At 45.4% G+C, this 25,363-nt stretch overlaps 1 protein-coding gene across 4 annotated transcripts in view; it reads right to left on the bottom strand.

Moving 5' to 3' along the window:
• LOC148518874 (protein FRA10AC1) overlaps positions 1-25,093 on the bottom strand; it is a 53,062-nt gene extending 27,969 nt beyond the window's left edge. The window contains exons 1-9 of one of the 4 annotated variants that reach the window (XM_088476981.1): positions 24,990-25,032; positions 21,461-21,663; positions 20,679-20,755; positions 14,955-15,050; positions 14,828-14,873; positions 10,118-10,194; positions 8,616-8,699; positions 5,912-5,996; positions 2,183-2,228 (exon numbers count right to left, since the gene is read on the bottom strand). In XM_088476981.1, coding sequence (XP_088333107.1) covers positions 2,183-2,228; positions 5,912-5,996; positions 8,616-8,699; positions 10,118-10,194; positions 14,828-14,873; positions 14,955-15,050; positions 20,679-20,755; positions 21,461-21,469 — 520 coding nt within the window. In that variant the 5' untranslated portion in view covers positions 21,470-21,663; positions 24,990-25,032. Of the gene's footprint in view, positions 1-2,182; positions 2,229-5,911; positions 5,997-8,615; positions 8,700-10,117; positions 10,206-14,164; positions 14,277-14,827; positions 14,874-14,954; positions 15,051-20,678; positions 20,756-21,460; positions 21,664-24,832; positions 24,954-24,989 lie in introns of those variants that run through there. The other 3 variants (XM_088476980.1, XM_088476983.1, XM_088476982.1) reach the window with 3 other exon arrangements.
• Positions 25,094-25,363: the final 270 nt, after the last annotated feature.

Here is a 25,363-nt window from a genome sequence, read left to right as displayed (position 1 = left end):
GCGTCAATTTACACAAATGACATATTATTGCACAGCCGATGCGCACAAAGTCACAGCTACAACTCCTAATCCGCCCCTATGTAACGTGTTATAGAGACCACTATTCCAAGCCTAAGCAGGAGTACTAATAGGGATGAATGAGGGACTCACTCTCTTATTTGGGTGAGAGGGGACGGAGTCCTTTAAATATTGATGGTGACAAATCTGACCACCACTCGTAACTACAAATTCATTTCTAGATCTGTAACTTGTAAACCATCGCACTGGCACTTATGCCAGATCCATTGTGCCCAATTTTAGTCTAGATTTTTATTGAATAAAACCCCCATACAATACCCCACCCTCCCCAACACACACAGGTATCACTTGGGTGCCGCTAATTTGTTACAGAAATAGAACATCTAGCAGCATGCGGCAAAACTTCTCTCACATCATTAATGATATCTTACACTTCCCAGTCACATGTACATTTGTGCCCGCTGTGGTTTTTCCAGTATGGAAATTTAGTGTTAAAAAGGAACATTACTGAATCAGAATGTTTCCTATGAAGCTTGTTCCATAGAAGATATCTTGGCAATTACTGTATTTGAAAGCTGGGTATTCACAAACACAACATTATGTAAAATTTCAAATGATGTCATAGCCTACTGGCCTGCACTGCCCTCCAGTGTTCACTAATGGCATCTCTGTGCACTCAGCTACTTCAAAGCAATAAGGGCAACACTTTTGTTCAGCACTGTAACGCTGATGGCAGTGTAAAATCTGCATCTGTATTACTTTTAGTAACACCCCTATTTCGAAATAGAGTGTTCCATATATTAGTAGGGATTGTTAAAATTAGACAAATACTGTAATCATACTACACCTTGATCTGTACTCATTCTAATAAACTAGAGAACAAAAGACACAGATAATGGAAGCATTATGTAGCACAGAGAGCTATTACATCTATGTTGATTTGGTATGATTTGTGCTGACACTGGGCATCTGTGAAATCATTGGATTTGCTCCTGTAATGAGCTGAGCCCAGTCTCGGCATTCTGATGTGCAGTGATTGGAAGGCCAGGAAGGAACACAGTGGTTCCCCCTACTCACATCAGTCCAGGAAGACTGGTATAGACAACACTGTACCCCTAAGGTAGGGATGGGGAACCTCAGGCCCGTGGGCAGTATAAGGCCCCCAGAATCATTTGGTCTGGTCCTCTGAGCTTTTTTCTGCTAGCCTCATCTGGATAGCAGGGTGCCTACAATGGCACTCTGTGGCCAGAATCTATGCAGCAGTGCCGTCTGGAGCGTCCTTAGGAAGCTTCAGACGGTCACACTGCTGCCCTTACAGCTCCCCGGAGCATCCTCAGGATGCTCCAGGCATTGCTGCAATGACTGGCGATTGTGGCCCCGTCCCCGTGTGATATCACACAGAGGGGTATGGCCTGCAACGGGCCCGCAAATAATGTTATTTATATATATATATATATATATATATATAAAACATCAAAATGGCCCTTGTCAGAAAAAAGGTTCCCCACCCCTGCCTGAAGGCAACACTATGAGATGACTGTGGCCATCAGCCTGCAATGGAAGAGCAAAACCAGCCGACAATCAATAGACATTTCATCCAATTAAAGCACAGCGAGCGTAGCGAAATTCCAAAGCCATGTCACATCATGCTATGGTCAGCATCTGTTCCCATTCTGCATGTATGAGCAATTGTACAGCACCAGTATTTTGTGCACAATTCTACATACAAATGTAGCCACACTCATCTATGCCGCGATGTGAGCACATAACACGCGCAGACCATAGACTTCAATGGGGTAATCGCCGGCTGCAAGTGCTCGCAGCTTGGCGATTGCTGCACTATGCAATGATGCTGCTGGCTACATCTGTATCTGTTCCTACTTGTTACAGTAGGTTTTATAAATATATATTTATTGAAATGTTTTACAATAGGTACATACACATATTTATTGTGTTTGTGTTCAAGAGAGGTTACCTGATTACATGAAGTTACCAGCACACACAAGAATATAGTATCATTCCAAATCTAAACAGTTGTGTGCACAAATCTGCGTGTGCGAGAGGATTCCTCCCATAGAGATCTACATCCAGGCCGCTGATGCCATTTCTGCCCTACAGAATACAGGCTGCTATGTTCACAGTCACAGACCTCTTATCATCATACCTTTTCCAGAGATCACTTCTTTCTCAACTCTCCATCGAAACCCAATCTGCAACAGGGGAAAAAAATAAATATGTAAATATAGTAAGAAAGATGATACGCCAGATTGTAGTATTGCCTTTAGGTCTGTGACTTGGAGACAAGTAAAAGGATTAGAAATTAACCTGGAGTAGTAAAAACCTGTCGTACAGAACAATGGTGGCTGGCGCAAACCCCTGTACATGACATGACTGCATGCTACCATGGAGATGATTGATACATATGGTAGTGTAATTGCCTTCTCTGCTGTCAGCTCACAGAATTCCCCATGTTCTGTACATTCCGTGTTCTGTGTGCAGTGGTCGCAGCTAAGTGCGCAGTAGGTGATACACCCCCCCCTCCCCGCTATAACATAGTGTCTATCAGTCCTTTGTCACCATAAACCGTTTTAAAGGGCTACTAAGATATATCACTCTCTGTCACACAAGGAGGCCGAAATATAATAGACTCTGATTTGCTTTTCCAGGTGCAATTCCGGAGGTATAATCGCTAGACTTAAAGCAGCAATTAGTTTTAAAAGGCAATAATATGAGATATGGTAAGAACTTACCCTTGTTATCTCTATTTCTACGAAGTCCATAGGGTTCCACAGGATACCTTGGGGTATAGGTGTGACGTCAGTCGCTGGGCACCATAGAGTTAAGCTTTTCAGCCTCCCAGGATGCACTAGGGTCCCCCTCCTATACCACGCCCCCGAGCCAAGGCACCTCAGTTAGTTATCAAGCCATAGGCCGAAGGTGGAGAAGGTAGAGAGAGAACAAAGATCTGGACACATACAAGAATCACATTCTCACCAGAGGGAGACGGAAAACCGGTGACCAGAGCAAAGCCCATCTGCAGCACAGGTGCGACAGGGCGGGACTTCGTAGAAATAGAGATAACAAGGGTAAGTTCTTACCATATCTCATATTTTCTACTTCAGGGTCCATAGGGTATCCACCAGAGTACTAATGTCTAGGGCCGCCTCGTTGATATAAGCGGCCGAATCACGGAGATTACCAATCAACTCCGTCTGTTCGGCCACACAGTCGGAATCAAAAGAAGCCTCTAATGAATCCGCCCAGCGCTCCATCGCTCTGGCAACCCAGCAAATGGCCATAGCCGGTCGTGCTGCCCCCCCCGCAAGGGAATAAGCGGACTTCAGGCAGATCTCCACCTTGCGGTCCGTAGCATCCTTAAGGGAGGACATAGATGGCATCGGCAATGTGGCACTACGGACAAGACGGGTCACGTGAGAATCCACCTGTGGAGGGGATTCCCACTTTGCAAAATAATTATCCGCGAACGGATAAGCCACCGCCAGGCATCTCTGCGGCTGGTACCTTTTGGCAGGCTGTTTCCACGCCTCCTCTAAATGGTCCACCAACTGACCCGAAAGAGGAAAGACTGTGGCATCGCCCTTCACATCTTTGAAAAAGGCATACTTAGATTTAGCCGCTGGGGGAACTTCGTCCTCAATCACCAAGGCTGTGCGGACCGCCCGAATAAGTCCAGGAATATATACTTTGGGCTTGGCATCAGCGTCCTTAGTATGGAGAGGTTCCTGATCGTAAGGATCCAGAATCTCCCCATCATCAGACGTCCCCTAGTCATCCTCATAAGGAGCCGACAGAGACGCCACCGGCCGTTTATGCGGCCGCATCACAGACTCCCCTTGCAACACATCCGACAAGTGCTGTACAGAACTCGTCAGGGAGTTAACCCACGCTGGCTCCTGAGAAACCGGGAGCGGGGAAATAGGGAGACTGTGGGGTACCACCAATTGTCGTGGGAAACCCTGCATGGGTGACGACACCACTGACTGCTGGGATAAACCCATCGGTGTAAACGCGGGCTGCGGAGCTAACTGGCCCACTAAGGCTGTAAGCGCCTGAGTGAAACAAGCCCAGGGCGGCTCCTGTACCGGTGCTGTAACCGTAAGAGGCCGCGCCATGGACAAACACTGCCAGCAAAGGCCCTCCGCGCTACCCTCCCCCTCCGCTAACGGTACTTTACACGTAGTACACTGTAGCCGGAGGGGAAAATCACTTTCGGACATGATGGCACCACGTATGTGACCTCTCTCACCAATTATAACTTAAATAGGCGAGAGACCACCCTGCAGCACCGCACCGCAAGGGCTTAGCAGAAAGAACAGGGACAGTAATAAAGCTGACAGTTTAGAGAAAAGTTACAGGCAGCAGTGCTAGCACAGTCACATACAATGAAAATCAATTCCTGCACTAACAGCGCTGATCACTCAACTACGCAGACACAGGGCCTGGTAGGACACAGCGCTGCATACACAGACATGACCACAGCGGAGGAGAGGTATGCGGGGGGACCCAGACCACGATGCTTCCGTCCAGCACTTCCAGCAGCGTTCACCATGCGTTCTGGAGAAGATGGCCGCCGAGGAGCAGAGAGGAGGCTGGCCTGGGGGAGGAGCACTGCCACAGGACCAGTCGGCAGCGTGCAGAGAGGGCTGTGTGCAGCGGGGGAGGCGCCGGCTGTGAGACAGGGAAGGCGCGCTCCCCTGGCATGCATTTAACCCCTGGGACGCCGCAGCGCTACCGCTCTGCTGCGGTCCGCTGTCCCAGGGGGTAGTGGAAAGCGCAGGTTGGTCGCCTGGCTCCACGCTGCAGCCAGTCCCCAGGGAGCCCCCTGCCTGGGGACTTAGGACCATGTGACCAGCGGGGACCCACCTGCTTACCTTTGTCCCCCTTGGATCCGGCCATGGTCCGGAACATCTGGGGTCACCGCTAGCTGTGACCCCAGATGCTCACCAGCATCCCCGGATCGGTACCGGCGTTCTGGTACCGGCGGGGGTGTAGGGAAGACAGCATGGACGTCAGGACTGACTGTCCATGCTGTACATCCAGATGTGCAGCCACAGCTGCACTGAAGAAAGCTTCAGGGGCTCTTCTAGCCCCCACTCCGACAGGTGCACCCGACGCCGGCCGGGCACCAAACTAAACTGAGGTGCCTTGGCTCGGGGGCGGGGTATAGGAGGGGGACCCTAGTGCATCCTGGGAGGCTGAAAAGCTTAACTCTATGGTGCCCAGCGACTGACGTCACACCTATACCCCAAGGTATCCTGTGGATACCCTATGGACCCTGAAGTAGAAATAATTGTGCTGGGGAGATAGACGTCGGTATTTCAACGTCTATCTTAATCCTGACGCCGGAACACAGAAGGACAGCTGCCCGTACGAGGTAAGTCCAGGGCGTCCATAGTGATACCAACCATCGGGATGCCGCCGTCGGTATTGTGACAGGAGACATACCGACAGCCGGCATTACATACAGAATCCATCCTGGGAACACCACATCTGAGCCTATTACACTTGGATTGGAATGTTTGTAACAGATCATATTTGGCAGCTCACACTTTAAAAACGTACTCCTATTGTATAAACGACACGCAATTAATTTTACACTAGTTATATTCCATCTGTAATTGAATTTTGTGGTCTCATTCTGTTTTTTTTTTTTTTTTTTTAAATACACTATAAATGTAAAAATGCAACAATACAATGCACAATACAATGCACAAATGTAAAAATGCAACAATACAATGCACAATACAATGCACAAATGTAAAAATGCAACAATACAATGCACAATACAATACAATGCACAAATGTAAAAATGCAACAATACAATGCACAATACAATACAATGCACAAACACATAACTGTTACATCCACAAACCTTGTTGTCTTTGTACTTGCTGAGATCCGCTATGCAGTATTCTTTATATAATTTATCATAGTATTTCTTTGCCAGCCTCTTCTCCCTGTCACACAGAATGACAAAGCTTTATATTAGCTGAGAAGGAAAATGCCCACATCTCTCTGTACTTAGAAAAGACACTTACACAGCATTGATGCACAGAGCGAGACATGTTATAATGTTCAGTCGCTGATGGAAGAGATTATATCTCGGTCTGGGACGGTTATTTCTAGGAAGCATTATGTTTTACTGGCTCTGCCGAGCATCGATCCCAATCAGAAGGCTAATGTAGTCTGGTAAGTCATTATTAAATGTTAATGAAGAGTTAATCCAATAACTGATCATTTACACATTACAGAGAAGACTTATAAAGTACATTATGGGTCCCTTAAATGATCTGTGTCATTATTATCAGTTACTTATATAGCGACAGCATATTCCGTTGCGCTTAATAGTTGGGAACAAAACAGTAATAAAAACGAGACTGGGTAATAATGGACAGAGGGGTAAGAGGGCCCTGCACGCAAGCTTACAGTCTATAGTATAGGCATTGATACATAAGGATAAGCGCATATTGGTCCAGCCAGATTACACAGGTCCTTGGTGAGCTGTAATTACTTGCCTGCAGAGGTGAGTTATGAGGGAACACATTAAGGTTTATGCCTGCATCCAGCTATAGGCACTGAGCCATGAATACTAGAGGAGAACACTAGACATTTGCATACACTGCACTACAGAGCAACGGTCTCTGAAGTGAATCATTTCTTATAAAGCAGAAGGTAAATGTACTGCCCCATGGCATCTATGTTACAGAGTAATGTGGAATTATGAGGGTATTATGGATAACCTCCCATCTCTACTCCACATGTACAGTATGCCACATTGTAGCAGATATACAGTAGGACAAAGCATAACGGGATGTAGTCGGCATCCCAGCGTGCGGGATGGCGACGGTCTAATACCGGCGCCAAAATCCCGACAGGTCGGGATCCCGGCATCACTATCCCGACAGTCGGCATCCCGAAGGTAAGTAGCGGGGTGTTAGGGGGAGGGTAGGTCTAGGCACTGGGAGGGGGGGGGGGGGAAGGTCTGGATTAGGCACCAGGGAGGGGGTGTTAGGTTTAGGGTGCAGAAAGTGGGAGGTTAGGTTTAGGCACTAGAGGGGGGAGGTTATGGTTAGGCACGAGGAGGGTGCATTAGGGTTAGGGTAGGAGTTAGAAAAGTACTTACCATAGCGTCCTATGGGTGTCGGCATTCAGGCTGTCAGGATGCCGCTGTTGGCGTTACGACCAGCGGCATCCCGACAGCCTGGATATTATACCCAACCCATCATTACATTCCCGTTATATCCTATCACACCACTGATCACCTGTAACTACAAGTCTGTCATCTGTGGGTCCTGTTACTGCGGAGTCTGCCTGCCCCAGAGTAATAACAGTCTTTTACAGACAGGGACTACACACACTGGCCCTGATTCAGAGCCGGATGCTCTGACAGAGCGCTCGCTCTGAATCAGGGCCGTCCCTGCTCCTTTTTGGAGCGGCCTCCTGGCCGCTCGCATAGCTGTGGGTGACCACCCACAGCTATAGCGAGCGGCCAAAATGATTGTCGCGATGGTCAAGACCATCGCGACCATCAGGCTTGCCACGAGACCCTGCGGTAGGGTCTCGCTGCCGCAAGCCCTGGAGTGCTTTTGGCTCTATCAGAACCAAAAGCACTCCCACTGACATCACTAGTGATGTCAGTGGGGCCGGCCCCAGACGGTAGGCGTTCCCATGGGAACGCCTCCGTCTGGGCAGCCACGCCCCCGGCACGCCCACCAAAGGGGGCGTGCTGTCAATCACCATCGACAGCACGCCCCCTTTGGTGTGAGACCCATAACAACGGCTTGGCTGTCGTTATTCGGGTCTCGCGCATGCGCACGACGGAGCCGCCTCCGTCGTGCGCTTGCGCACTTGGGCAACATCGACCCGCTTGCGAGCGTTCAGCGCTCACGAGCGGGTCTGAATCAGGCCCACTGTACAGAGCAGGTGATAGATCATTTAGTTCTGGCTTTATTATATTTATGCCCAAAAGTAGATTTACTCAGAAACGTTAATAGAAAGTAAATACAACTATGTTATAATTGCAGCTTCTGACCAAATATATTACCCTCTCTCTGCCTAGTCCGAGCGCTTTACTGAAAAGCACCTTCTAAGACCTAATGGTAACATTTTACAAGGATGTCACTGGTGGATCAGCAGTGACGTATCAGAGGCGTTACTGGCTATGCAGTCCGGCACACAGCCCTTTCCTCTCGGCTGCTTCATAGAGAACCACAGAACGAGTCTCGTACTTTACTTGTAACGGGAGACACTTTGCACCCTCCAGATGCACTTCTGCAGGAAAATGCATTGAAATCTTGCAGTAAAAAGCTTAATGACCATGTAAATGGTACATGTAATACAGGGTGTTCTAAAGTTTCCAAATCATAATCACACTGCCACCAACTAAATAGCATTCTATGCACGTAATCATTTCTATTTTCCACCCAAGTTCCAAAGCCAGTGGTCATCCACAAGCATAAAAATAGTACAATACAAATCTTTCCATATAAAATCAGTATATTTCATCTTCTAGTCCAGTAAACAGATGTTATGGGTTGCAGGTGAATATCAAACATATCTATAATTACTGATTTTACCAAGTCATTTCGTCTTCATCCTCTTCCTGCCAGAGGAACCTGTGGTTCTCTCGTATAACATCCAAGTCTGTTTTACGGTCTCCTCTGCAAACAGAAAGATTACGTCTTATGAACACCGACATCTATGTTAAAATGCATTTATTTTGCACCGCCATGGTTTTTGTACACAAACATGAGTAAGCAAAGTATCAATATTAGTACATTAGGCAACTGGCAAGGAGACGTGGCAATGAGGAATACATACTATATTAGACAGAAATAAACATTCCGGGGCATTTATACTAGGGAACATATTGCAGCAGTAATTTGGGGGTGGTCGTTAATGGTAGATTCAGAAATAGTGCTCAGAGGTGCTAATTCAGCATTGCAGGTAAGTGCAATGTTGAACGCAGATTCCTGATTATCGGGAATCTGTGCGTGCGCAGGACTCTATCTGCGAATGTGCAGAACTGGTCCTGCGTGAACTGGGCCTGTCAATTAGACAGAGGCATTTAAGGGGTAGTGCGAGGGCGGGTGACGGGCGGGTGTTCCTGGAAACGGACGCATTTTCTTGGCCTCACAAGCCAGCCAACCTACGTAAGATGAAGCTTACTCAGCAGGCCGGCTCCGTCCACCATGGTCACAATGGTTATCCCAGGCTACGACCTCTGTTGCAGTGCTGGGATCGCAAATGCAGAAGGGGTGTCATACACTTTCTGCTGCATTTGCAAGAACGGAATTGCAAAGCTGCCTGCGTGCACTACACACTACATTATATGCCTGCGTGCACCTCTGCAATTCTGTCCACTGCTGAATCAGACCTAGAGTCCATTATCTGTATCACTTGACTGGAAATCATCATAAACAGGATTGGAGCATAAATCTACCGCACTAAAGACATTTTAGACACTATGCGAGCTGCCAAGAGGCCGCAACTAAAAAAACAAGTGCCCGCCCTGCTTCAGAGTAAGTGCTCGCTTTTTGCGAGCGTCGACCTGATGTGTGCCGTTGTTTTCACCCAAAAAAAGGTGAAGACACATAGATCTGTCAGCTTATTGCGGACCCTATGTGTTTTCGTGAGATATATCATATTTCATTTGAAATAATAGGATAGGGTGAAAAAAAACATTGGCGAAAAACGGGGATAATTGGCAATAAAAAAAATCCCCTTTTTTCGCCGATTGCGGGGATCCAATAGCGCTCTAACAATGTTTGGGGCTAATCGGATACTGCCCTTAGACTCATTTTTGGCAAAAAAAAAAAAAAAGAGACACCAAAAAGACGCTTGATGCTAGCACAGGGCCTGGCAGCTCACTCATGCCAGGCAAGTCGTGCTGAAGTGTATTGAGGCTAGATGTATGAGGACACATCTGTATATCATAGTGACCGTACCTTACACAGGTGTGGCGCCCAAGATGGGTTTCTTCAATAGTAAAAAAATAAATAATCAAAATATATTATTATTTAAGACGCATAACTTCACATTTAGTAGTTCTCTGTCCTTAATAACAGAATGCACTTACTTGGACAGCTGGAAGTCTTGCAGTTTTCCGCCATAATACAGAATGTAGTCATTTACGAACTTCTGATGTCTGGCAAACTTAGGTACTTCTAGTTAAATAAATACATAAATAAAATGACAGTCTTGACAAGGTTCCTTAGCATTGGATAAACTCACCAATACCCATTAGGGAAGACAGGGGTAGGTTACAGCGGGGGCTGAGCTGCTGCCACATGGGCACATTTATGCAGTGTTATAGACGCTAGAATATAGCTTTACATAGGCAGCAATTCATTTTATATAGTAGCGCTTTTTCTTAGCAGTGATATAAAGTGTAAATAACTGAATAAGCACTAATAATAAAAGTGCCCGTGTGACATCACTCAGGCTGCGCAGCTGGATATAAATATAAATGGGCCCCATCCATAACACCCCACTCTGCTCACATTCCACCCAATCATTAGAGCTTTTCCCCTTTATACACCTTTAGTTACACTATTTATCCTGGGAATAAAGGACTGTGCTATAGAGTACAATATAGCACACTACAGCCTTCATATCTGTATTTAGGCTCATAAACCCCATATCATTACTATGGCCTAGGCTATTCCATGTTGTTGGACTGAGATGTAAGTACTCACAATATGCTGGGGGGGGGGGGGGGGGGGGGGAAGAGAGCTGGAGCATAGGGAGAAGGTGACCACAGGAGGGTTAGGTGTGGATGAAGCTCTGAGCTAGTAGGAGATACAGTAACTGATGTGAGGACCTGCTCAGTGTGGAGGAGCACTGGGGACAGTGCATTGGGGGAGGTAGTTGTCTGGGATTACTGCAGCTACAGGAAGGGAAAGAAGCAGACAGCAGGTGCTGTAGGTAGTCCAAGGACCAGCGTTATAGAGAGGGGAACTGTGTGTGTGTGCTGCTGCAGAGGGGCATGCTCATGTATAGGATTGTGCACATTGGGATTTGGTTCTCATAGTGACCCGTGTATGTAGGAGAAAGTCTTCCCTGGACCACGTTACTCATTTGCACTGCAGGTGTCTGGTGACTGGCTGGATAATCCTATTTGTGCAGAATATGTATAATACATCGTTTCAGTCTCCATCTGATCTATTGATTAACTCTATCTTCTATTCTGCAAGTCCAGCCTGTTGGCTCAATGCTGCCCACAAGGGACGGATCCTGTACTTGCCCATCAGGGCTTACTGTAGGTCACCTAGTGGGTTCTATGTCTCTCATCTACTACGTACAGTGTGCACAGTCTGCATAAACCACGGATGATTTTCTTTGTATCCGTTAAATCAGTGCAACAATTGTGTGATCTGCCAAAATCGCTTTGTTTATTTTGCAGAGAAATTATAGAAAAGCCAAAGTGATAAACCCCCCCCCCCCCCCCCCCCCAGCCTTGTATGACGGCAACATACTCTGGATCACATTACTGAGTAACAGGATATGATGTCATTTGTATAACAAATTAATCGCACATTTGGACACTTGAGGGGAAAAAAGAAAGTAAATACTGGAACTAAACTCACTTTATATTAAATAAGTAATCTTTCATCCTGTGCCCATTATTCAGCACTAATGGCCTCTAGGCAATCTGCTTACTTTACCCATTTTTGGATTAATACAAATTGAACCATCTACAGATGTGTCCTCCTACTCAAGACGAGGCAAATAGCCCCTCTGCTCGCCAGGTCCCAGGCAACTCGGCCACGCCGATCAGCTTTCTCGCTCAAAATGTGCGTCTTACTCGCATACATAAATCAGCTGAGAGTGACAAAGCTACATTGCTGGCTTGTACTGATCAATGTGATGTGCGACATATGTACATCTGTGTTTGACGGCGTCTGAATCGGTGTATGAAGAGCTACGATGCAGCGGCTGCGGCTTCTCTCGCCAAGTCCCGTTGTGCTTTATCTGTGACAGTATGAGTGTGTTATACTAATTCCTGTACAGCTACAGTCACAGCCCGGCGTCTCTAGTACTGCGAGTGGTGTATTGCTGCGTCTGCCGTGCTAATAAGACGCAAAGTGTAAATAAAATACGGTACACTACTCCTCTTAGAGCATCTAGCGCTATATGGCGTATAGACGCTAGGTGTATGACACATCTGTAGGTGGGAATAGAGGTTACACAGTAATATCTGTCAGAAATAGAAATAAGATCAGAGTTTTCAAATCGAGCGTGATTCCGGCATTCTCCTCTGCAGATTCAGCGTGGGAATAATTTAAATGGCAAAACCAGGCTGTATGGCCATTTCACTAATTGTCAACTTAAATCTGCAGCCAAGACCAACGGAATTGCTCTGCATCTGGAAATTCGGAACCTATAACCCCGTAGAGCCAAACTGTATGTGTGTAACACACAACTTGGTAAAGCAAAGTTCATAAATCCATCTTGTTTTGTGCCATCAGCCCCTTTTACAATGTCAGTGGCACTTTATGTAAATGTAGAGGCGTGGCAATGTAAGTGCAGAATAATGGCACCTGTGAGCTTAGTGTTAGGGTGCGGGGGGAACTTGTATCACACAAAAATACAGCTTATTCTGCATAATTTAGGAAAAATACTGCTCATTATGCATAACAGGGAAAAATACAGCTTATTCTGCATAATATAGGCAAAATACTGCTCGTTATGCATAATATAGGCAAAAAATACTGCTTATTCTGCATAATATAGGCAAAATATAGCTCATTATGCATAACAGGCAAAATACTGCTTGCTATGCATAATATAGGCAAAATACTGCTTGTTATGCATAATACAGGCAAAAAATACTGCTTATTATGCATAACAGACAAATACTGCTTATTATGCATAACAAACAAAAAATACTGCTTATAATAACTTATATCTACATTTGTAACAACAAATTATGAAGAAAAGAAAAACGCAAAAGAAAACATAAGAGGCAATGGGGCAGAGGGCCTGATTCAGAGCCACTTGCACAAAGCGAGCGCTCGCTCTGAATCAGGGCGTGTGCTTTTTTTTTTGTTGGGCCTCTTGACCGCTCGCATAGCTGTGGGTTACCATCAGGCTTGCGACGAGACCCTTGCGGTAGGGTCTCGTTGCCGCAAGCCCCAGTGGACTTCCTGCACTATTAGAGCAGGAAGTCCACCTACTGACATCACTGGTGATGTCAGTAGGGCCGCCCACAAACGGCAGGCGTTCACATGGGAACGCATCCGTTTGTGAAGCCACCCCCCCGCCACGCCTACAAAATAGGGCGAGCTGTCGATCAACATCGACAGCCGCCCCTTTTGCAGTGAGTCCCGGAGCGAGTGCTTTTTGTGCTGGCTCCGGGGCTCGCGCACGTGCGCACTGGGCCACCGTCGGCCTGCTTGTGAGCTGGTCTGAATCAGGCCCAGAGATACTACAACTACAAAGCAGATTGTTTAGGCCGCTTTACTTCATTTTTGATATACAAATTAAGAAAGGAATTAGGTGCTGTATGTGGCCCAATACTTTTGAAAGTTTCAGCATTTGGCTGAATCCTAAAATATGGGTATAGTGCAACACCGTGGCGCAGTGGTTAACATTGTTGCCATACTGTACTAGGTCAATAGGTTCTGTCGTGACCAAAGGAACTAGCTGTAGGGAGTTAGCATGCCATGGTTGGTCGGAGGGTGTGTGTACTACAAAATTTTGAGTGTAAAGCTGCCCATCCACTAGGCGATTAAATTGAGCGATTGAACGACAACGACGTAGTTATCGTTCAATCGTTCATTAATCGTTTGTAGATCGTTCACTAAAATGTCTAAAACGACGCGCGTGCCCGCTGGTCGTTAAAAGACATCTATCATCATGCAAACATGCTAGTCAACCTGACGACAGCATGTTAGCAGATGATTGATGTTCCTACACTGAACGACTGCTCGTTCAGTGTAGGCACATCACATAATAAACAGACAGACAAATTACTGCACAATTACAAGGTCTATAATCATGCAGTCTTTTGCCCGTCTTCTAGTGGATGGGCAGCTTTAGCTTCATTGGTGCAGGGGCTGATGTGAATGATTAAACATTGTCAAACGCTGAGCAGTGTGTTGGCATCAGTGGTGGCTCTTACTCTTAAAATAGAGAAGGGCTGCAGCCCAGGTCGGGTCCGCACGAAGAGTCATCTTCAGTCAAGATGGAGATCCCGGCATGTACAAAAAAAAATAAAAAAATACACAGGGAGGAGGAAAAAAAAAAAAAGGCTCATGTTCACAAAATTTGGCTTCTAGGGAACGCATCAGCTGCAGCCCATAGTAGCCAGGTATTGCTGGCGTGATAGAAGCAGAAGTGCTTCTCATTGGAAGGGCTTTCTGCTAACGGCAGTCCAGACTGACAGTCCCAGGGTGAATTTGTACCTCCCCTGGCACTGACATTCCAGTGTGCTACTAGCAGAAAGTGCTTCCAATAGGGAGCCATTCTCAGACAATGCACAGGCAGAGTCAGACTGGGGCTTACTGGTTGCAGTGGTGGATTTTACTGTGTGGTCTGCAGCACCTAGGTAAAATCCGCCACTAGTTGGCCAAACATAAAATCTATTAATGACCCTAATATATTCTATATACATAAAAAGATCTTATTCATCTACCAATTACTTTTTCAAATAGTTTAGACCTTCACTTGATCTTTCTACAAGTAACAGCGATTTATTCTCAGGTCATAACACTGTGAGTGGGAGGCTGGGGAAGAATATTATGGAACGTGTAACACCGCTCTCAGGGCAGCGGACAAAGGATACAGCATCCATAGATATCAGGTGAAATCTGCGGTTTCGGGCTTCCTCCCTATATGGTGAGAAAACAGAAAACACTGAATGTATAGCCTGCATCACTGTGTAATAACATACAGCCATCAGCGCACCGTACCTGTCCCATTCTGCCTCTGCCACCTCTCTGTGAGCCACCTTCCCAGCTCTTTCTTTCTGGAACGGCTTCTTAAGTAAGGCTTCATCTTTTGTACTTCTGAGAAAGGACAACCCGGAAACATCGCCAATGAGCGGGTTAATAAACAGAAACTCTCATAAAAAGAGGTTGCAAGTAACATTTGCAGGGAAAGTAATACATGCTGTAATAAAAATTTAACTTATCACCTACACAAAACAAAGCGATATAATATAATAGAAGTATACGACACCAATGCTTCACATAAATCATTACACAGTACTAAACAGCAAAATATATTTCTGAATGACTAAATACATTTAATTAGTCTTGAATATTCGTCCAAATAATAAAAGGAAAAAAAAAAAAAAAACATTCTGGTAGGGTAATTGGTTGTTGACTAAAATGTACCCTAGTGTACGTGTGTCCATGTGATCGGGTATATAGAGTGTCAGCTCCACTGGGGCAGAGACTGATGTGAATGACGGAAATGCTCTCTGTAAAGCGCAGCGGAATACGCGTGTACTGTTAAATAAGTTAATAAATAAATTCCCCCTTGCTAGCACAGTAACACGGGCTTAGTATACATTTAATGAAGACTTTCAATCCTGGCAGTGTCTGCAGTGTAACCAGCACCGGGAAGGATGTGGGGGGGGGGGTTCATCTACCCGGTAGCTGTGTAAGAGCTGTTTGCATATGGGGAGAGGAGGTAATTACCTGTATAAAATACATATGGCAATACATACTAAATCCATTTAAATTAAGTGGAGTTCTCGGTGCATCATGTGTACCCTACAAATCACACAAGGACAATACTAATTCTGCGCTGGTGATGCCAGTACCACAAGCCACTGCTCATGGTTACAGAAAATCTTGTTTCCATAACTAGAGAGTATATTGTGATTCTCTGAGCGAATAAACAACGCAGTGTAATCAGGTAAAGTTATTTATGTGGTTTGCAGAGCGGTGCTGACAGGTCTCCAAGGTGCATTAGTGACCACAAACCTAATTAGGGAACCTAAAGGGAATGGACACCACAAAAGCTCCGGTTTCTGCTCATAAACCATCAATGACTGGTGGCGGATAAGACAGGCCTGGGTCACTTTGCTTCTACAGTGAGGGATATGGATGGATGGTTACACTCTGCTGTTATACTCAGCCAGATTAGCCACAAAGGGCCTCATGCAAAGTTGGATATACAGTGCCTTGCAAAAGTATTCACCCCCTTTGCATTTTTCATGTTTTGTTGCCTCACAACCTGAAATTAAAATGGATTGTGTGAAGGTGTGCATCATTTCATTCACAGAACATGCCTACAACTGTGACGTTGTGTTTTTTTTTTATACTGTGAATCAAACAACATATAACAGAGAACTTCAGTGTGCATAACTATTCATCATCATAAAGTCAGTACTTTGTCGAGCCACCTTTTGAGCAATTACAGCTGCAAGTCGCTTTGGTTAAGTCTCTATGAGCTTGACACATCTTGCCCCTGGGATTTTTGCCCATTCCTCAAGGTAAAACTGCTCCAGCTCCTTCATGTTGGATAGTTTCCGCTTGTGAACAGCAATCTTCAAGTCTGACCGCAGATTCTCAATTGGATTGAGATCTGGGCTTTGACTAGGCCAGTGGTTCTCAAACTCGGTCCTCAGGACCCCACACAGTTCATGTTCTGCAGGTCATCCAGCAAGAGCACAGGTGTACTCATTACTCACTGACACATTTTAAAAGATCCACAGGTGAAGCTAATTATTGCAATTGTGATTCTGTCAGGAGACCTGCAAAACATGCACTGTTTGGGGTCCTGAGGACCGAGTTTGATAACCTGTGGACTAGGCCATCAGAAACACATGTAAATGTTTCCCCTTAAACCACTCGAGTGTTGCTTTAGCAGTATGCTTCGGATCATTGTCCTGCTGGAAGGTGAACCTCCGTCCCAGTCTCAAATCACAGGCAGACTGAAACAGGTTTTGCTCAAGAATATCCTTGTATTTAGCACCATCCATCTTTCCCTCGACTCAGTTTCCCAGTCCCTGCTGCTGAAAAACATCTCCACAGCATGATGCTGCCACCACCATGTTTCACTGTGGGGATGGTGTTCTTGGGGTAATGGGATGTGTTGGGTTTGCGCCAAACATAACGTTTTCCTTGGTGGCCGAAAAGTAAAATTTTAGTCTCATCTGACCAGAGCACCTTCCTCCATACATTTGGGGAGTTGCCCACATGCCTTTTGGTAAACTCAAATCGTGTCGTCATATTTTTATCACTAAGTAATGGCTATTTTCTGGCCACTCTTCCATAAAGCCCAGCTCTATGGAGTGTACGGCTTATTATGGTCACATGCACAGATACACCAGTCTTTGCTGTGGAACTCTGCAGCTCCTTCAGGGTTACCTTTTGGTCTCTGTGCTGCCTCTCTGATTAATGCCCTCCTTGCCCGGTCTGTGAGTTTTGGTGGGCGGACCTCTCTTGGCAGGTTTGTTGTGGCACCATGTTCTTTCCATTTGATGATGATGGATTTGATGGTGCTCCGGGGGATCATCAAAGATTTGGATATTTTTTTATAGCCCAACCCAGAATTGTACTTCTCAACAACTTTGTCCCTGAATTGTTTGGAGAGCTCCTTGGTCTTCATGGTGTGATGCCTCTTGCTTAGTGGTGTTGCAGCCTCTGGGGCCTTTCAGAAAAGGTGTGTTTATACTGACAGATCATGTGACACTGAGATTTCACACAGGTGGACTTCATTTCACTAATTATGTGACTTCTGAACGTAATTGGTTGCACCACAACTTGTGAGGGGCTTCATAGCAAAGGGGGTGATTACATATGCAAATGCCAATTATCAGAATTTTATTTATAAAGATTATTTTTTATATATATTTTTCTAATTTCACTTCACCAAATTAGACTATTTTGTGCAGATCCATCACATAAAATTCAGATAATAAAAAAAAATATTACAGGATGTAATGCAACAAAAAAGGTAAAAAGCCAAGGATGTGAATACTTTTGCAAGGCACTGTATATGTGTAAAATATGTATCTCTATGGCGTACACATAAGACATATGCTTCTGCCCATATACAGATTGCTGTCATATAGAGAGGCAGAATGGAAGCACTTCTGACTGGCTGATTGTGTCCTGGCTCCTCCCATCTTATATAAATCGTTAGTATGGCTGCTATACTATATGTAAGTGTGGCCATCTATTCCTCTTCCTAATGGGATATGTGCATTCAGAACACGGAGGTTAAGATTCCAATTTGATTTTTATTGGGCAATTGAATTTCATTTGTAATTTAATTTTGTATTTGGGCCTGTATGCAATTGACATTTGCATATATTACCAACTCTATGCTACGTTATGACACTTCGTTACAGTATTATACTGTGTAATAACTGAGTAATGTGATTTTAGCACTTCCTACTGACCCGGTCAGGCCGCATCGCTATACCTTTGTTACAGGCACATTATTACTGCAGAGCTGGAGGTATCCTGTGATCCTCAGTCTCTGCATAAACACAGAATTCAGCAGTTTGCAGTATTTTTTTTTTCTTTTTAAACATAAAATGCATCTAAGTCTACATCAGGCAACACTTGGACGACTCTCACCCTTCAGTCCTATGTGTGACCATTGTCTAGCAATACAATAGCCATTGGGAGCGTGCCATGTGCAGAGTAGTGGGGTATAACATTGGGCGCTGATAATTATGATGGGCAGGAGGCATAGACAGGGCAGACACCCTTTCCTAAGTTTACGCATAATATAAAGTAATATAAAATGCCATGTCGGCAATCACAATGTCGACAGACAAAAGGTCTACACGATAATGTCTCATGTCATAAAGCTGATATGGATAAACTGTCAACAATAGAAACTGTTGCAACCATTTTCCGGGAGTGGCGAAGCCAGAGTCTTCGTCCATGGACACAGACTTCCTGGCGTCACAGGGGTTCTCGCATCAGTGTGCTATCATTACTATCAGAGTCTCAGAGTGTAGCTTCCGGTTACCTCCACTCCCCACAGTACATCATTACACTGCCCTCATGGCATGCAGCCCTGTCCTTTCTCTCTCCAATCACACCAACAAACACGTCACTGCCGCCCACGTGGTCAGGCCACTCATCTGCTGCTGCTGTGACCATTTCACTGATCTGATTGGTCACAGGATGTGCTATTCCCACCCAATACAAAATTAGGAACATAATGGACAAGATGGAGATTTAAAGTACTATGGCATATCAAATGCACCCTAATAATAAACATAATAATGATGCGTTTATGCCTTGCAGCTCCGCATCCTCTATTCATATAGCTAAATACACTATATGGGCAAAAGTATTTGGCCACACCTGTTAATTATTGAATTGAGATGTTTCAATCAGACCTGTTGCCACAGGTGTATAAAATAAAGCACCTAGCCCTGCAGTCTCCATTTGCAAACATTTGTGCTACAAAATGGGTCGTCCTGAAGAGTTCAGTGATTTGAAGCGTGGCACTGTGGCAGGAAGCGTGGCACTGTGGCAGGAAGCGTGGCACTGTGGCAGGATGCCACCTTTGCAATAAGACTGTTCGTGAAATTTCAACCCTGCTGGATATTCCACGGTCAGTTGTAAGCGATATATTGTTAGAAAGTGAAAGCGTTTAGGAACAACAACAACTCAGCCATGAAGGGGAAGACCACGTAAAATCACAGAGCGGGGTCAACAACTGCTAAGGCGCATGGTGTGTAACAGTCGCCAACGCTCTGCTGATTCCATAGCAGAAGAGTTACATACTTCCACTGGCATTAATGTAAGCACAAAAACTGTGCGGTGGGAGCTTAATGGAATGGGTTTCCATGGCCGAGAAGCTGCATGCAAGCCTCACATCACCAAGTCTAATGCCAAGCGTCCGATGGAGAGGTGTAAAGCACACAGACACTGGACTGTGGAGCAGTGGAAATGTGTTCTGTGGAGTGACAAATTACGCTTCTCTGTTCGGCAGTCAGATGGGCGAGTCTGGGTTTGGTAGATGCCGGGTGAACGTTACCTGCCTGACTGCATTGTTCCAACTGTGAAGTTTGGTGGAGGGGGGATAATGGTATGGGGCTGTTTTTCAGGGTTTGGGCTAGGCCCCTTATCTCCAGTGAAGGGCAATATTAATGCTTTAGCATACCAAGACATTTTGGACAATGCTAGGCTCCCAACTCTGTGGCAACAGTTTGGGGAAGGCCCTTTTCTATTCTAACATGACTGTGCCCCAGTGCACAAAGCAAAGACTATAAAGACATGGTTTGATGAGTTCTGTGTAGAAGAACGTGACTGGTGCACACATAGCTCTGACCTCAACCCCATCGAGCACCTTTGGGATGAACTTGAACGGAGATAGCGAGCCAGGCCTTCTCATCCAACATCAGTGCCTGACCTCATAAATGCTCTACAGAATGAATGGGCACAAATTCCCACAGAAACACTCCAAAATTTTGTCTGAATACCTTTGTCCGTATAATGCATCTTCAAGTATTGCTGGGAGTGCTCTTTATTTCCCCAGCCAATACAGGATTTACAACAGGATTGGGATGGAGCCAAAGCGATGGCCATTTTTAGATAGGACGGACACCACCTTAATGTCTGTAAAGGGTTTGTTTGCTCTTGGCAGCTAAACTATCCACAACACTAAATATCAAAATAATACAAACACAAACTTATCAGCATAAAAACCTTTACCGTTTATTCCTGCTATGTGTGTCAGGGTCCCCCTCCTCATCACTAAAGTCTGAGTCGTATCCTCCATAACCATGTACCTAGTTATAGCAGAAGAGATAAAACATTAGATTCAACACAAAAAAATGTTCAATAAAAACCACTTAGAAATACAGATGAGAGGTTCGAATATTGGCTATATATCATATTGGCTATCCAGCTCTCACGTGTTTTGGATAGCCAATAAGATAAATCCGAACTTGCGATAATTTGGCGATGAGAACCGACTATCCTGAACCCGCTCATCTCTAATTAGAACAAGTTGAATGACAAAGACTTGGCCGAAAACTTCACCATAAATTGAAATATTATTCAATTCAACCAGTACTGATCAAACAGGAACGCCAACAGCAATTGTATAGCATATAGAATACAGTCTTTACAAAGAAGTCAAGTTTAGAAATCGGCTGCGCAATCCTATATTATACAATGATGATCAAATTCCTTTTAGTAAAAAGATCAAAATCTCATTTATTGACACAATCGCCCATCAATAAGTTACATATAGCAAACAATTCCAATAGGTTTATACAATCTATCATTAGAAAATGTTAAATAGAACAAATTGTAATCAGATGCATACACATGCAATAACATTTAAATAATAAAGGATCCTAATAGCACAAGTATGTGCAAACATAATACTGTAGATGTAAATGCCCTCTTTAATGGATATCATTTCTATTATCATATATTGCCTCTTTTGGCAATTGGTAGAAATAAGTCTACGAGTAGCCGATAGTTACCACATCCATGCACTATATGTCCCGCAGCTTATTAGCACTGTATAAGCCTCCGATGGCTAGTTGGAATATCCCGATCTCAAGCCCCGGTTAGTAGCGCAATAGCCAGCAATGGTCCACTGACAATAGAGTATCCTACACTCTCCGGCTTACAGCTCGGCTTCCGGCAGAAAATGGAGTATGCCTCCCGCTGTATGAACTCCTGGCTTCAGATTCACATGTAGATGTAGAAATAGAAATGTAAATCGCTTAAAAAGGTGTGAAACATTTGAGTAGAGCCACTTAATTGGTAGAATAGGAGTTAACTAAATATGCCAAATTAATAGTAATTTGTAGATGTTAGAAATAAATAAATAAAAAAGACAAATATATCATATGTGTTTTTAATGCATGTTCTCCCCTTATACCAGGGCTCGACAAATCCCGGGGGCCAAGTCGCCATGGCTACCAGATTTTGCTGCCTGTCTACTAGATTTTGCAGTGAGGGAGGAGGCAGATCCTCATCAGCTCTGGCAGAGATTTGTGCCTATAGTATTGCGGTGCTCATATCATAAACTGGAGTGCATGTGCTGAGTGTCGCCTGTGGTGACTGCTGTGCCTGTGTCCGTCTCGGCCTGCACTGAAGACTCCTTCCATCCTGGCCTGCTCTGATCCCTGCTGTCTGTCCCAGTCTATGCTGATCCTCCTGTACGTCCTGGCTGTCTACTGTCTCCTATCTGCGGCTGCATAGAGCTCTCTGGTAGTAGGGTCTATGCGTGGCCAGGGATTGCGGAGCGGCTTCAGAGGGATAGTGGTGTGACCATGAGAGGAGGGGGTTTTGTTGTACTTTCTGGCACCATTGTTTTATGTGAAATGTGGTCCATTATTACTGGAGGGTGGAGCAGGTGAGCTGTGCAGAGCAGTGAGGGGGCCTCCATTTTACTGTATCCATTCAACTGTGACCATTTTGTGGCCTAGTATAGTATGTATAACAGTTGCATAACACACAGAGCTATGCTCCTCACTCACTCCTGTAATTTTTTGGGGCGCACAGTGGTCTGGCTCCTACACTTTCATCCTGGCTCCTAGATTTTAGAAAAATTTGTCAAGCCCTGGCTTATACACATCTGGTTAAAATGTTGCGCATTATTAAAAGGATGTGAAAAAAAATCTGCTTTTGTTGGATAATTAACAGTGTTCTTTAAAGAGACTTTGGATGCATGCTTTCCTCTGAATACGGGCAGGCACATAGGACTTACTATGCTGCAGTCAACCGAAATTGTGACTGTATGACGTGCAGCTCAGACCCACTGTGTGCGCAGTGCGGTATCATGTGAGTGGTATTATCTAAGGGTACTACCCTGTATTAGTCCCTATTATTGTCCTTTCCTTTACATGGGAATCAGGGTAGGAGAAGCTACATCTGGGAGTACAAGGAGGAAACATACTGAAGGAATAAGGTTGAGACTCATCAATGATATTACATTAGAAACACCCAGTGTCCTATGTACGTTTTAACATTTTAGGTAACCACAGGAGTTTGATTGACATGTAAAGTACACACAAGTTCACATATCAGGCATACGCTTGGGTTTAGGTCACGCCATTGTCCGCAAAATGTTTATTTTTTTTAATAAAGTGAATGGAATAGATGGCATTCAAATACCCACAATGCTCCTTGTCAGTGGCTATGAGGTCGTTGGAACAAATACAGTTATATTATATACACAAACGCCTATGTCTCACAGCAGGTGGATCCACACCTTGCAGCACCATTACTTTGTGTGACCAATTCCAATCCGTGCTACATGTGTGTTTTGTACTGTATGTTTACCACACTGATAAGTAGCTGCAATAAGTGCGTGGGGTATAGAGCATTACACCAAGTTCCACTTGGTCAGGGACTGCACAGTTCTGCGTAATAGGTTGGTGACTTATAAATTAAAAGGATAATATTAAATATTACCAAACTCAATAATACCGGCCAAATATCAAAAGGTAATCAACACATCGGAGCGCAAGGGTTCTATACAATGGGCATACGTCTTTAGGAGGGCCACACATGGGCCATTCCTATTACCCAGTGCCAAGTCGGATGAGTTACAGCCATTGGATTTCTCAGTATGGTAGAAAGATCACCATACACACTGATAGGGTCCAAATGATATGGACTTCTGCATCTATACATGTATTCAATCATGATCCTATAGTCATCTGGGGACCATGGGCCTGATTCAGACCCACTCGCGAGCGGCTGTCCGCTCGCAAGTGGGTCGATGTTATGCACTGAGCATGCGCACGACGGAGGGAGCTCCGTCGTGCGCATGCGCCAGACGCGACGAGCGAAGGAAAGTCCTTCGCTCGTTGTGTCCGATCAAAGGGGGCGTGCTGTCAATGTTGATTGACAGCACGCCCCCTTTGGTGGGCGTGCCGGGGGCGTGCCTCCCTGACGGGGGCGTTCCCACGGGAACGCCTCCCGTCAGAAGCCGGCCCACTGACATCACTAGTGATGTCAGTGGGAGTGATTTTGGCTCTGATAGAGCCAAAATCACTCCGGAGCTTGCGGTTGAAAACCTCAACCGCAGGCTCCGGCTCGCAATTTCGATGGTCGCGATGGTCTCGACCATCGCGGCCATCACAAAGCACGCTCGTATAGCCTGTGGGTGGTGACCCACAGCTATACGAGCGTCCAGGAGGACGCTCCATGAAAATGGAGCCCGGCCCTCATTCAGAGCGTGCGCTCTGCTCAGAGCGTACGGCTCTGAATGAGGGCCCATATGCACTAATACCTCCCAACAACATCCAGGAGCGCGGCCCTCAGCTCCCCATCCTTTCTGCTAAAGAGACTATTGCTTCACCACCGAGGGTTGGACACAGCTCCCAACATTTCTGACATAGGTGCCAGGGGGTGGGACGTCCCAACATTTCTGACATAGGTGCCAGGGGGTGGGACGTCCCAACATTTCTGACATAGGTGCCAGGGGGTGGGACGTCCCAACATTTCTGACATAGGTGCCAGGGGGTGGGACGTCCCAACAATTCTGACATAGGTGCCAGGGGGTTAGACGTTGCAACCGGACAGTCGGGACTAATGGACCCTGCAATACCTGGGCACTTACCAGACACAGAAGGGTATACAACCAATATTACATACAATTATTAGGTGCATACGTGATAAAAGATAATGGGGGAGATGTACGAAGCCCAGAAGCGGTATCAGCGCACGTTAAGTGCCGCTATAATACATCTACCCCATTACGTCCTGGGTTGCTGTGCTGACAATGTTTGGAAACCTGTCTGTTTGCACCTAACACATCATTCATTACTCAATTGCAGAACACATGAGCCATGGAGGAATTTGCACATGTCATGCAGGCTGTGGGGGCATATACTTACCTGTGTGCATGGCAGGAAGAGCTGGGACTTGTAGTTCTACAATGCTGCCACGCACCATGCATGAAATACAGCAGCACAAGGCTTCCCCAAACACAGATAGTGCTGATTCCTACACAAGGTAGCTCAGAACACACAGCTGTAACAAATATGTACTCACATAATTAGACATCATTTTGTTGCCGCAATAATAACACTCCCCTTTCAACAGTGCTTGAGAATAAACAGTCCCGCCGGAAACAAATGAGAGCAGCTCTTAGTTCCGTAGCCTGCAGTACTAGCAGCAGCCACTAGGTGTCATCGGTGTGGCGTTTGTTGGTATGGCTGCTGATGATGCCTGTGTCTGGGGAGTAAGGGGTATTATTTAACTACAAAAAGGCTTTTCTCCAGCATTTTTGCTCTAGAACGGTTAAACTATAATTTTATATCTAGTATAGAGAAAGCTTTGTCTGTACTATGTACACAGTCTCATAGATCTCATAGGCTTCAATAGGGACTCTGCACAAAATATTTATATAGATGACAGATGCGCGT

The sequence above is a fragment of the Taudactylus pleione genome, unplaced genomic scaffold (assembly GCF_031769625.1).
Source record: "Taudactylus pleione unplaced genomic scaffold, aTauple2 ptg000198l, whole genome shotgun sequence".
Classification (NCBI taxonomy): domain Eukaryota; kingdom Metazoa; phylum Chordata; class Amphibia; order Anura; family Myobatrachidae; genus Taudactylus; species Taudactylus pleione.
This window is presented reverse-complemented; position numbering and strand designations above follow the sequence as displayed.